General features: G+C 43.0%; 1 protein-coding gene across 2 annotated transcripts; it reads left to right on the top strand.

Moving 5' to 3' along the window:
• Window positions 1-539: 539 nt before the first annotated feature.
• Window positions 540-14,439, top strand: apcdd1l (adenomatosis polyposis coli down-regulated 1-like). Of its 2 annotated transcripts, XM_036002345.1 has the most exons (5): window positions 540-874; window positions 933-1,129; window positions 10,426-10,609; window positions 11,667-12,177; window positions 12,814-14,439. In XM_036002345.1, the coding sequence occupies exons 2-5, from the start codon at window positions 1,045-1,047 to the stop codon at window positions 13,585-13,587; spliced, it is 1,554 nt and encodes a 517-aa protein (XP_035858238.1). In that variant the 5' UTR covers window positions 540-874; window positions 933-1,044; the 3' UTR covers window positions 13,588-14,439. The 2 variants fall into 2 exon arrangements, with proteins under 2 accessions (XP_035858238.1, XP_031157954.1); XM_031302094.2 differs by having other exon boundaries at window positions 540-1,129.

Here is a 14,439-nt window from a genome sequence, read left to right as displayed (position 1 = left end):
TAGATTGTAATTAACACGTCACACCTCCAGCTCCTGTGCCAAGCTAACATATCCCACACCATTCTCTCCTCTGAACGCAGAGCGCAAACTGGTATAATATTTTATTAATGCTGTAAGCACAACAAACAAAATTCCATTCACCTCCATTTTATTGGGGTGGAGGCAGAGATGGATATCTCAAAACCAATCTGCATGGCTAGATACCACTAGAACTACAGTAAGTGAGAAAAAATATGTTCTATTTTGGGTTGTTGTAATATGGGTATAGCATCAGATGTGGTGCAGCATTGTGGCTGCAGTGTTAACTCCTATTCACTACTGCCCTTTTGCACCTTGCTCTAAAAGCTCCCCGGAGCCTTCGCTTTAGGAAGTTTGAAGCTCAAACCCCCTCCTCCACACACACAAACACACTTGAAACTTTCTCTATCTCAGCCTTCCCTCCACCTCTCTCTCTCTCTCTCTCTCTCTCTCTCTCTCTCTCTCTCTCTCTCTCTCTCTTACTCCTTCCTCCCAGCTCATAAGCGCCAGACAGGAGTGCACCCACACAAAATACTCCTGCTCACATGCACGCACACACTCACTGCACATGCATCGAGTGGAACAGATCCACAGAGCTGCACAGTAGTAAGGCAATGGGGTGTGATTGAGTGAAGGGGGGTTAGAGAGAGGGAGGGAGAGAGAGAGAGAGAGAGAGAGAGAGAGAGAGAGCATTTACTCTCCCTCTCTCCCCACTTAAGGAAAGCACCAGTGTGGAGAAGTTGCATGAAGCGTGTGGTTCCAACTGAGGACTTTCTTATCAGACCATGGGAGCTAAGAAGTGGAGGTAGAAGAACAAGAAGAACAAGAAGAAGAAGAAGAAAGGAAAAAACCTCCCTGCTGGCTGAACAGGAGACCAGACTTTTATCTGAGGGATTACTGGACTGTTCATATATGTGCTCGTGTCATGGTGATATCCTACATGATCGTCTCTTGTTGACAGGAGCCTCTCTGTGTCTTGGATTTCCCAAGGATCAAAGTTTGTTTTCTGAGCTGAGGAGTGTGTGAATGAAGTGTGCGGAAGCAGGAAACATGTCAAACGGACGTTTTAGTCACCTGTTGAGGGGAGTCTGGCTGCTGTGGCTGTGGCAAGGTGAGTTCAGGCAGGATGACAGTGGGGTGTGTGTGTGTGTGTGTGTGTGTGTGTGTGTGTGTGTGTGTGTGTGTGTGTGTGTGTGTGTGTGTTAAAGTCTTTTTGAGGTGTAGCTTGTCTGATTTAGATTTTTTTGTTTAAATCAAGGATATACAGTATGTTTTTAAATATTCATTTAAGAAAGCTTCTTGGTCTATGAATCCCAAGAGGTTTGTATTACTAAGTATGGGAATAACTTTTAAAAGATTGCAGCAGATTTCCGCCTGTAATCCAAAGCTTTTCCAATATGAAAAAAAGAACTAGATAAATGTTCTCTCATGTGAGAAATCAGCTGAACACTTTTAGCTTAAAGAACATATGGCAGGACACAGAGACAAAAAAGGAAGAGATTATAACAGACACCTCATAATTGCCAGGAAGTTATTATGTAATTTGTCACAATTCAAATGATTTGCAGAGTTCAACATGTGGATCAGCACTTTGAAAAATAAAAACACGACCTATGCTGACGTTAGACTTATGAATAGCCGGTCTGTGTTCGCCCTCTCCAGTGTGTCTTCAAAGCATCAGTCGGATCTGTGGCCAGTGGAGGAGTCTTTAAAAAAGAGCTCTGGCTGGTGCCTTTAAACAATGGTTCCATCGGAGCAGGGAAGCGTGGCCCTGGAACTAATGTTGCCATTATGTTAATGGTTAGAATAACAGGAGACAGCCATTAGTGACTTTACCTCAGGCTGCTGTGGAGAGCTGATTGTCCAGCCGCTGCAGCCTCTATGCGGAAGCGCAGCATTTGGGCCATCAGGGCTGGTTAGGGTGATGAGCGGCGGGAGAAAGACAGGAGGAGGCATCTGCCCAGTTATAATCATCACCCAGCAACCCCATCCCCCACCCCTCCCTCCCTTCATCCATCCCTGTAGCTGCTTTAGTGGTAGACTGGTATCTGTGGATTGTTTTCTTTTTCACCGCTCAAGTCTAGTAGAGGAGACAGGCGAGGTTAAGTCACTGGCCCTCACCAGATGTCAGAAGGAGCTGAGCAGTTCTACAGCCCAAACAGAGCAAAAATATTTAATGGGAATTCATTTAAGGAGACAACACTGATATCAAAGTGGAATTATTTGGACCATAACATTTAAATTCAGATAGATTTTGACAGGTGTAATGTCATTTCTGTGGGGGGAAAACTTCCCGAGCCAGTGTACTTGAACTGACTGTTCACTTGTTTTCATCCTTTGAACCTAAACTTTTTAACTTTAAAGCTACAAAGACTCAAAGTTCTCTGAGTTCTGCCTTACTTGATGACGTTTTTGAGAAAGATAAAAGTGGCCACATGGAAGAGACCACATTGAATATTTGGATTAAGTCTGGTGGAGTCTTGGACAAAAGTTTCTAACTTGAAAGTCTCCAAGTATGTGAAACAGCCACCAACGGGATCCCCTAAAACGTCTCCAAACCGAGCTTTTAGATTAAGGTGTAACCGATGTAATTTCAGCTCGAAAACATCAATGGACCATCAACTTCTCTTGTCCGCTATCTACATCTCGGCTGCCTCGGCTGTCCACCAAGAAGAGACACCACAATACACATCAGGTGCTATTCAAATCAAAAATCCTCTCTACTGTTTAATTGCACAAAATCCAATGGTACAGCACATGAAAAGATGAGAAACTAGAGGAGTAGGTGGATGTATTAAGCTTGATGTGGCAGCTGTTTTACTCATGGTGAGGGCAGGACGATGTGTGTGTTGTTGCTTTGTGAACAGGAGCCAGAGTTTGCTAACCACAGTGCAACTGGCAGCAGTGTCCACTGGGCAAACCCCTGTAGATCCCTTCTCTAAATAAACGAGGCCGCTGGATTAACCAGCTTACACTGTGATGAAAAGACAACAGCGGCCGTCCATACGCTGCCCCGGGGACAGAGGGAGACTCCTGGTCCGGGAGGCCGCTATAAGATGCTGAGGTTAAAGCCCAAAAAAAGGAAGGGGGACTCAGGGTTAGAATAACACAACAGACCTCATGTTCTTTGAAAAACCTCTAAATCAACCTGACCTTCGCCTGACTTCGGCAACAAGGAAGGAGGGAAGGGAGATAGACAGAAAGAGGGAACTGCAGCAAATGAAATTTAAATATGCTTTGCCATGCTATGGTTTCTGTTTGCCTTTCTTAGTCCCTGACTGTTGGGAAGTAACACATCACTTTGCAACGTGTTACAGTAGTGTGATTACTTTTGTTTAGCAACGAGTAGTGTAAGGAATTTCAATTTTAAATTCAATGATTACAGTACAGTTACGTAACACTTCCGATATTTTGACAATTTGTGGGTCGACATGTTTTGCTGTCTTCAGGCGCCTTCAGACAACGATTGTTTAAGCTCACTGCATGTCACACAGCAGAGACATGTCATCAGATCAATCAATGCAGGTTTTCTTCTTTACCAAAGTCCTAAAAACGTATTTTTCATTTTGCCTTTATTGTTTTAGTTTGGGTGGGTGTTAGGGTGCATGTGGTTTTTTTCAACCTAAATTTTATTTAAAAAATGCCACTTACTAAATGTTGCACCGATCAGTGTACTATTCTGCATCATTTCATGTCGTATTCTGATTGGTTGGTTGGAAGATGTGGGTTGTTGCAGCAGTCACATTGCTGCCAAATTTCAGATGCAGCCTGTCTTTGGTCGCCAGTGTTTCTCACTGCGTGATCTAGGACCACCATTTTGGTAACTGACAGCAATGTTTCTCTCACAATTGTCAACTTTTGTCTCAGACAGCCCAAAAAGTGTTAAGGGGAACTTTGCCAAAAGTTTGCTGGAGGGTTGATATCAATTTCTACTGCTGTGAGATGTGTTAGCTTGGCGCAGGGGCTGGAGGAGTGGGGAGGCTGTTAGCCTCCACCTGCCTTGTCTACATTCAGTTGGTGAGTCTTCATTTGGGGAGAGGACTTCTCTGGAGTGCTGCATGGGGTCAGTCAATGGGGCTAAGCTAACGATAGCTGTTAATGTTTGGCAAAACAGTAAACTGGCTGCTTGTTAAACCACAATGTGTTGTTAAATACAGAATATGTGACCCGTGGAGGCTTTGGAACTGTTTAAAGACACTTTTGATGAAGCTGGTTCAGTAACAAAAGTAAAGACAAATGTTACTTAATTACTTTTGCTGCTTTGTAATTAGTAATATAATGAATTTGGCAATGAGTAATTGATTACATTTGAAGTAACTTGTAAATTGTTATTGTAGAACAATAGAGCTGTCCTGAACTGGTCCACCATCACAAGAGAGAGAAATGATCTAAATAGTCTTTTGTGCCAAACTTTGTCCAGGTTAATACAAATCAATCAACATACACAACTTGTGACGAGGGGTTGCAAGTAGACAGTCCTTCCTTGTACGGGGTCACAAGGCCAATAAAGTTGGGAATCACTGTCTTATAACACCTATCCAAGCTCTGGAGGACAGCTCAGTGACTGAAAAAGCAGCTGTTAGCTGTGAATAATGTGCAGCAGTCACCTAAATATGTTGAATGAGCAGGATCTCACAGCTACTGAAGAATCACGCACAGAAATCCCCATACATGCACCTCACTAATCTTGTCATCCCAGTTTATGAAGAAGCCTCACCCGACCCTCCTCCAACCCCTTCTTTCTCCTGACCAACTTCATTCACCTCATCAACAACTGACAGACACACAGAGAGAGAAAAAAACTAAACAAAGACGAGAAAAAAAGGAGGGAGAAATCTGAAATCCATCCAGGAGAAATGAGCCGTAAACATCATGGCTTTTTCATCAGGGGAGGGGAGCAGTAATCAGTGGAGGGGGAGGTGGGCCAGGAGGGCAACGGGCACTTCAGGGACAGTTTCGAGGGTTTTGTCTTACAGTACTCAGTGAATAAAAGACGAGAAAGTGCTTTACAGGACACTGGGGGTAACCACACTGAAAGAAATAGGATGAGGATATAGTAAAAAAGTAAGAAACACATGAGGAAGTAGTTAAACTACTAGAACATGGAGGGATTGGTGCTGCTTTGCCATCATTTCAGTGCACCAACAAAAAAAAAATCTTCACCTTTACTGACTCCACTTTGGCAGGTTTAAGGATTCTCCGTTTAAAGCCTTAATAGAAGCAGTTAAGAAGCAGACAAAGGCGTCTCTCTCTAATGAATGAGGCGCAGGGTTGACTTAAACGTCAAGCACTTGATTCTTGCTGCAAGCCCTGAATCAAAAGTGCCAGGATCTGGTTCTTGTTTTTCCAGGATAGCTCCAAATAAAGAAGTACATAAAACTGTATTTTGACATTGGCGCTGCGGATGAGACATGAGAGAGGAGAGCGAAGGCTGCCAAACCGTAATCACAAATGCAAACAAACAAACAGAGTGTAGCCTGGAGGTCCTTTATAAATGGTAGAGCCTACCCCTTCTGCAGTGTACTGTAAATCAATGTGTGCAGTGTGTTTTTGTGAACGTGCGTGCAAGCATGTGTGTGTGTGTGTGTGTGTGTGTGTGTGTGTGTGTGTGTGTGTGTGTGTGTGTGTGTGTGTGTGTGTGTGTGTGTGTGTGTGTGTGTGTAAACAGGATGAATATGGGAGCTCAAAGACAGGTAGATTACTTTGGCCACTCATCAGTCAGCTGAAGGGAGGGCCAGCAGCGGCGGCAGGGTTGGATGTGATGACAGACTGACCGCCCAGACCACACGCACGTCAAAGGCTGCTGCGGTGACCCCTTGTGGCATAGTCGCAATACTGCGTGAGGACAAATGGGGGATGTGTGTTGTCTCTGCCTCAAGTGTGTGTTGTTCAGCTGCACTGACGATGACATCAGGTTTACTGCTGCAGAGCAGGAAGGCAGAGAGAAAAAGTGGCTTTAATAAAAATAAAAAAATAGAAGAAAAATGGCTTCCTGTCCACTGTTTAAGTGAGGCTTGCACTTAATCTGATTGGTCTATTTCGCTGTCAATCAACATATTACATATTATAATAATATCCATGACCATTATGAGCAAAATAAGCTATCACAATTGGTTGTAACCATTCTTTGCATCAAAGGTTGGTTGGTAACATTCTCCAAGGAGTTTGTATAGGTTCACATTTAAAACAACAGCCAGGTGCCCACATGAGCATAGAAACAGGCTTTTCCTCGTCTTAATACTGACCATTAAGAGATCCTTTCCTAATGAGTTTCCGACATAAGTAATGGGGGATAAAATCCACAGTCCTCCTTCTGTGCAAACATGTATTCCAAAGTTTGTTTGAAGCTAATGTGAGGCTTCAGTCTGAGTTAGTTGAATCAAGTGAGTATCTTCCAAAGTCTTTTTAGTGCAAAATGTCCTCTTTGTGTTTCCCAAGCAGTGTTTCTCTGTTGAGCTGCAGCAGAGGGATAGTAACCCAAAGAGGGAATTTCATACTAACAAGACTTCAAAATGCCCTTTTGATTTAACTTTTTTAACACATTTTTGCACAAAACAATGACTTTGGATTTTGTCCCCCATCTCTTACACTGTATGCACATTAGAAAGAGATGTTATAATGGCCAGTTTAAACAGGAGTGATTATAGCAAGAAAAAAATGTTTCAATGTTCATATGAGCACAGACTGAAAGTCAGACAGAAAATATATAAACATATCCTTTAACGTGGGAAGAGCCTGTGTCATTTATTGGCTGTAATGCTTCAGTGAACTAACCACATGCTATGTGTTGACCCTTAACCCATATTAAGTCATGGAGGTTAGTGACATGGTTTGACCTAAAGTAAAAATATGAGTTAAAGTAATAATTAATTTGGGTAAATGTTTGCTGTTGCACTTCATCAATTTTCGCCTGTGTTATCTTTTAGTTATGAGGCTGTAGGAAGCCCATAGCTGCTGTCACTTTCACCAAAAACCTCACTGATGTCCCTGATTAGTTGGATTACTGTATTGTAATGAGCTTTCATGTTTGACACCAGCATAATTATAAGAAACAGCATTTTATTACATTTTTTTCTAGGCAAAGTTTTAGCTTTGTGTATCTAATAAACTGGTAACTGAGTGTATAATCCAACTATAACATAAATGTAACTATTCGCAGCAGTTAAATCAGTTTTATAGTGAGTTTTATGGGTAAAAATATATGAAATCTGTCTCTGAAAGATGCACCGAGCTCTATACTGTGGAAGGGGGTTGCAGACTGCATCAGGGGGAGTTAGGGGCCATAGTGGAACAATAAATCAGTGGGAACCATTGCAGGGTAAAACTAATGATATCTGACTGCCTATGTAGGAAGTGAATCAACTAAAATAGCCCCCCCTCTCCTCCAAATTAAGATGGGGGTTGGATATTATCATATGTATTACAACATCGCCTCACTTGTGGTTGGAATATGCTCTTTTGTAGAAGAATACTTAAAACCCCACAATGAACAATTTTGTTTTTACTAAGCTCTGCTTTTATGAGTACTCTTTTAGTAAATGCAACCATATGCCCAACTGGAATGAGATCCAAGAGAGGAAAAGGGGCTGAATGACAAGTGACCTCAAGAAACACTATAGAAATGCTTTGGCAAACACAGAAACTCAAATATATCAACCCAAATGACTCCACGTCACATATTGCAACTATTGTCTCTCTGTCCATTCATTGCACTGTGTGTGAGTAACCACTTCAGCAACATGTTGCATGCAGCTCAAAGGCTGGATAACACAAAACAGACCGATTGGATGACTTGCAAGGAGCAATGGAAATTAATTAATCCTGATTAGTATTTGTGCTCCGAGCTCTCCCGTGGGAACGCAGCTGGGTCCGACTGACCGAGTTCCCTCGCCAGCTGCAGTGACATGGAGCATAAACAAACACATTGGCGCATGGGGAAAATTGCAAACATGTTTCAATGCCTGTGACATGAAAAAAATGTATTAATCATATCAACAAATTGACAGGCAGCTTAAAGGAGAAGAAATGTGCCTTGAGCTTGAATCTAGTTTTGTGGTCTGTGTGTCTCTTTATATTTCAAACTATCCAAACTGTGTGTGTGTGTGTGTGTGTGTGTGTGTGTGTGTGTGTGTGTGTGTGTGTGTTCTTGTTTAACTATATTCGTGGGGTCCAAAAACCGGGAATACAGTATACTTGTGGGGTCCGGACAGCTTTGTGGGGCCAAAATGCTGGACCCCACAACTTCAAAGGGCTGTTTGAGGGTTAAGACTTGGTTTTAGGATTAGGGTTAGGTTATGGTTAGGGTGAGGGTAAGGGTTAAGTTTAGGCATTTAGTTGTGATGGTTAAGGTTAGGGTAAGGAGCTAGGGAATGCATTATGTCAATGACGGGTCCCCACAAAAATAGTGAAACTATACTATGTGTGTGTGTGTGTGTGTGTGTGTGTGTGTGTGTGTGTGTGTGTGTGTGTGTGTGTGTGTGTGTGTGTGGTGTGTGTGTGTGTGTGTGTGTGTGTGTGTGTGTGTGTGTGTGTGTGTGTGTGTGTGTCAGGTGGAAGGATGCTAGGAAATGACTGCACTGAACACATGTCTGTGGTTGTGGTCAGCATATGGGAAGCATTCCAAGAGTGGGGGGAACAAAAAATATCCTCCCTCCCTCTGACACTAACAAGGTTAATAAACGCCGATCAGTCAGCCGCCATCACATGCTCATACACATCTTGGAACCTTTTGTCGAAAAAAAAAAAACAACATCACACACTTTCCATTCAAAGTCCCATTTTCCTTCAGCTCCATCTGCTCAGTCATAAGAGAACAAGCTGATCTGTGGCTCAACAACTAACTCCCAGCTCAACTTGAGGCTCGACAGGTGATGTTCTCCCCAAGTGCATCTAAAGTCAAACGAGAGAAAAGTGGAGTGAGATTACAACCATAAAGCTGTCTACCACAGATGACCCTGAGGAAAGTTGAGAAAGTGAGAGTAAGAATGCCAGAGCTGTGAGAATAAAGGGAAGCAAGAGAGAATGAGAGAGAAGGAAAAAGGGAAATAGAGGAAAAAGCAAGCTGGATACGCTGACTTAAAGTTAAAGTTTCTGGAATACTCCTATGGCAGAGAGTTAGATGAGAAGATTGATACCACTCTCATATTTGTCTGTTAAATATAAGGCTACAGTCAGCAGCTTGTTATTTTGGCTAAACATAAACACTGGAAACAGGGGGAATACAGCTAGCCTGGCTCTGTCCAAAGGTAACAAAATACGCCTTCCAGCACATCTAAAGCTCACTAATTAACACTTTATATCTATTTTGTTTAATCCACACAAAAACTGATTTGTGAAAACAACAATTCACCATTAAGAATAAAAGTGAGTGGATAAGTGTTAGAGGAAAAACAAGAGGTTTAAGTCAGAGAGAAAACAGGAGATGGAGGCGTCTTTGAGAACTCATCCCCCTTTGCTTTTTGACATTTGTTTTGGGAGGATGAAACTGAAGCCATCGTTTTCACACACACACACACACACACACACACACACACACACACACACACACACACACACACACACACACACATACATACACACACACACACACACACACACACACACACACACACACACACACACACACACACACAAACCCCAGTGGGTTTCCTCATGTTGCAACCATGAGGGTGCAATCAGAAAATCCTCTTTGTCTCAACTGAAACCAGACATCTCTGTGCAACAGCAAAAGCAGAAAGTGCAGTTATGACCAACTACAGGCAGACAGACTGCAGATGTGCACTTGTCATATCAATAAATGTTATAGCGTGAATAATGCCTTCATTTCGATGAACTCAACTGTCAGTGTTTGGGAAAACTCAAGTGCGAACATTCGTCATTGAATTGACGTGTTTGGCCGGCCGGCCTGCTGCTGTCAGAGACCCACTGTTTGCTTTATCTTGAGGATAGAAATGCACATATACAAAGAGCATACACTCGTGCACACACACCTCCTGCCTCCAAGCAAACCCCCAAAACAAGGCCTGTGTGTTGCAGCTGCAGGCTGATTGGAGTGACAAGCCAAAACTGTCTGCACTGTGGCCAACGTCCTGATTCACAGCTATGTATGGTTTCTATAGCACCCGCTCACCACTCATTACATGGAAAATTTACCAAAATTACAGCCCTTGCTTGCAGCTAGGGCAGCTTGCAGTCAACCAGAATTGTGTTCAAATTAACAGAGAGAAGATGTGAATATTCCCTCATGGCTATTATCTGTTCCCTTTATTTTCAGAGGATAATCATCTCTGAACTGAATCATTCTGGTGTTCCTATTTCCCACATCCACCTAAAATCAGCCTGGAAATCTAAATACAGTGTAATAGAGCCTCTGTGTTTATTGTTTACTGACTTTCTCTTCCTCTGTAGCTGTGTTTGTGGCTGGAACAGGGAGTAAACTATGGGAGGTGCCCACAGGCTCCTTCACTTCCTCCTCCAACCACAGTGAGAGCCTGCAGTGGGAGCAGGACTGTCAGTATCGCCACCTACAGGACAGAGTGAGGATCACAGCAGACATCCCCCCAAGACTGGACGGCACATGGGTGTCAACAAGGTACATCAGTGAAGCTTAATGAGACCCTTCATGTTGTTGTATTTTCTTTAATTCATCACCCTTCTGTACGTTATTCACTTTGTCTTTTCATGTACTGTTTTGTCCTTTGTAGATTAATGACATTAAAAGATAGTCATCATTTTCCACAATTTGAATTGAAGCAGATATGCCAGATTTGTAGGCTTGAGATGTGGACATCAGTCGGACTTGAATCACAGAAATGACTTGGTTTTCAAATCCCGGAAGCACAATTTAAAAAAATCCCACACCATGAATACCAATATAGCAATACTAAAGTTGCTATAAAAAATATCTTTCAATCAACAATGGCTCACATCACTACTTGTGTGTTAAAGGACTTACTTTTAGAGACAAACCCACAGAGAAGCTTTATAGTTTTTTTGAGCTCATTGATTTGTTTTTCAGGCCCATAACTTTACTGTTTTGGTTCACTCTTACTACTTTTATCAGTATTGTTTCCAGCAGCAGCATGCAGCTGTTTTCAGCTCTAAAAACCTGCTCAGCACCAAACGACAGACAGAAACAGTTAGTGACTAGCTGGTGAACATAGTCAAACATTTAGCAGCTAAATAGCCAAATATGTTGGTGGAGACCAAAAACAGAGCTAAAAGAGACTGAACGTTGGACTTACATGTTACCTACAAGGCTCCAACTGAATACTATTGTTGCTCCATAACTGCTTGATGTGTAAATAAGCAACTGTTTGTTAATAAGTTTGCCTTTTCATCTCTTTAAGGTGATAATATCAGTTTGTCAGTTTTGTGTTTACAGCATGTTTCAGCTGCCCCAAAAAATCATAGAAAATTATTTAGATTTAGATCAGTTTAACAGCTTTGAAAGAAAAAAATGTTCAGAGACCTGAAATACATGTAGCTTTTTGCTTACAAAGACTTGTAACTTGACTTGAGACTTGAGCGAGATGTTCCCCCAAAAGACTTAAAGACTTATGCCTGTTCACTACTGTCTGAAATCTATTCATGGCACAAATAATCACTAGTCTTACCTCATTCTAACCATTTAATTCCTCTGTGTTCAGATGTGAAGTTCGGCCCGGTCCAGAGTTCCTCACCCGCTCCTACACCTTCCACCCCAGCCGTCACTTCCAGGCCCTGCAGCACTACTACACAGACAGCGGCTGCGAGGACCCGACCTACTCCCTGATTATTAGGGGGAAGCTTCGTCTGCGTCAGGCGTCCTGGATCACCCGCGGGGGCACCGAAGCTGAACACCATCTCAGCAAGGTGGGCATTGTGGTCCACAGCCTGGCAGCCAAGCAGAGGCTGGCCTCCAGGCCTCCTCCGACCTGTGTAGGTCTGACCCTGGCGCTGGGGAAGCCATATGAGCTGTACAACACCCGGGCAGGGAGGGGATGTCTGGCAGCGCTGGGCTTCTCCATGATGGAGATGGGACTGATACGGGTGGAGACGCAGCACCACAGCCATGGAGGGAAGGTCCAGGAGCTGCTCTTAGGGGATATTCACACTGACTGGACACAGAGGACTCAATACAGACCGACAGGGTACCAACAGCCACTTCAGAACACCATGGTGAGACATGACTGTGTTTTTATTTACCAGAGAGAGCTGAACAGACAAGAAGTGTGAACGATTAATTGTCAGGCCAGGCAGGGGTGCTACAAACATATTGTACTGTTAGCATCTTAACAGTAAAGCAGTTGGGATTGCAGTGCTTTGCCCAACAGCACTTTGCCTGTCTTTAAGGTCAATAATGAATCTTCAAGCCCAACTTCAAATGTTATTACACTCAGGGAGTGTGGTAAATGTTCAGTCTCCCTCCCTACTATACTATAGGACTATACTGCAAACGATTCAAGGATCAAGGCAAAAACAATCAATTTGATCACTGTAATGTTGAAGCAAAACACATGACAGCTCAAATAATAAGTTTAGCATTTAGTAAGCAACAGTTTTGATAGATAGATAAGGTGTTGCTGGTCACTGGTTACTATCATAATGACTCTGTTTTGGACTATTTCCTTAACAAAACCGGACATTGTCTTTGGCTCTGGCAAATGTTCATTGATCACAATTTTCTGACATCTTATAAGTGACTAGTAAATCTTTTTTTTTTTTTTTTCAAATCATTAACTTAAATGATAATGAAAATAATCATTAGGTGCATTCCTAAATCACATTGTCTCACCTCTCCCTTACTCTTTGCAGCATCACATCCACCCTTGCCCTGTGTGCGCCCTGGTGTACCGCTCCTCAGAACAGCGCCCCCCGGTGTTGCCCCGCAGCCTTGCAGCTCCTCTGTCTCTGGCTGGCCGCTGGGTCAGCCAGCGCTGCGAAACCCGTCCCAACGTCCTCTTCCTCACCCGAGAATTCTCCTTTAATCCTGACCAACACACATGGGAAGGTGTCTACCGGCACTACTCGGACCCTGCCTGCTCTCAGCCCACCTTCAATCTGAGAGCCTCAGGCCACTACGCTCAGGGAAACCCCTCCGCCAAAGTCTCAGGAGCCACTGAGTTTGTTTTTAAGGTTACCCAGGTGAGAGTCACAGCTGTGGAGGAGCCCACAGCGAAGTTGCTGAATGGGACAAGGCCCGGAAAGTGTGGTCGGGCAGGAGGCTGGGAGGTCGGGGTGGAGCAGGACTTGACCCCCACAGATGGGTGCACCCTGCTGGGCATCAAGCTGCCACATAAGGAGTATGAGCTCTTCAAGACTGAGCTGGATCACAGGAAACACCCACTGCTGTTCATCGGAGAGAGGCCGGCTGACGGGTCCAGTCCAGACCGACCACAGAGGAGGCCCACTTCCTTTCAGGCTCCCATGGTGCTTTGCAGTGGGGGACACACACAGCTTTCACGTCACTATGGTTCAGGTTTTAACAGCAAGCAAGTCCAGTTAGCAGCCAGTGGGACAGCGCGACTGGCACAGCTGGTGTTACTGGTGCTAGGATCTGTGTTGTGTAGCGGGTTCTGTGTTTATTAGAGACACTGTTCACGAATCAAGCCTGAAGTCATTGATGGACATTGTTTCCTGGCAGCTTTCTTTCACTCTTCCTCCATATGATAATGGCCAACATGTGTGATGGTCAAGAAACATCATCAGACACTCAGGAGAGATGAATAATTTTTGATATCTGGCTTTCAGATGCTGCCTGTAGGCTCACTTTAATGACTCTTAACTTCAGCTGCATTACTACCTAAAACTAATCTGTATATAAACCACCAATATATACAAGTGCCATCACTTCAGTATGTAAAATATATAAATATATTCTTTTATACCGTCTTTCTTTTGTATAATGATCAGATGTTCTCACTTCACAGATTAATTATTACTTTTGCATATTTCTGTGTAAATGCAGTTTTCTTGTAATGCCAATTGTTACAAAGCAAGATTACAGTGTTGAAATGTGGATCAGTTATTTCCCCATCAATTTGAAAGCCATGGACTTTCCAGCGGACTTCACACAAGAGCTCATTTTCATCCAAGATGCAGTATAACTAATGTACTTTGTAAAGAACATTGTTTCCTCGACACGCTGGAGAAAAAACAAGCTGGAAAGTGGGACATTTGTAATCAGCACTCTTAATAGCTGCCATCGTCGTTGGTCTAATGCCACTGTGGTGTGAAATGTTGATTTATCGCTATCCTCTGTCAAAGCTTGTGTATTAGTCTGCTTTTCCATCAGCAGTCAAACAAATCAAATTAATATTTATTTTAATCGTTTATACTGTACTTTTTGATAAGAAAAAGATTTTTGGTATAATATTTTAGTTAGTTTGGCCATTTAAGAAGTGATTATTTTCTATGTATATTAAAAATGGCTTTTCATAA

The sequence above is a fragment of the Sander lucioperca genome, chromosome 6 (genome assembly GCF_008315115.2).
Source record: "Sander lucioperca isolate FBNREF2018 chromosome 6, SLUC_FBN_1.2, whole genome shotgun sequence".
Taxonomy (NCBI): domain Eukaryota; kingdom Metazoa; phylum Chordata; class Actinopteri; order Perciformes; family Percidae; genus Sander; species Sander lucioperca.
This window is presented reverse-complemented; position numbering and strand designations above follow the sequence as displayed.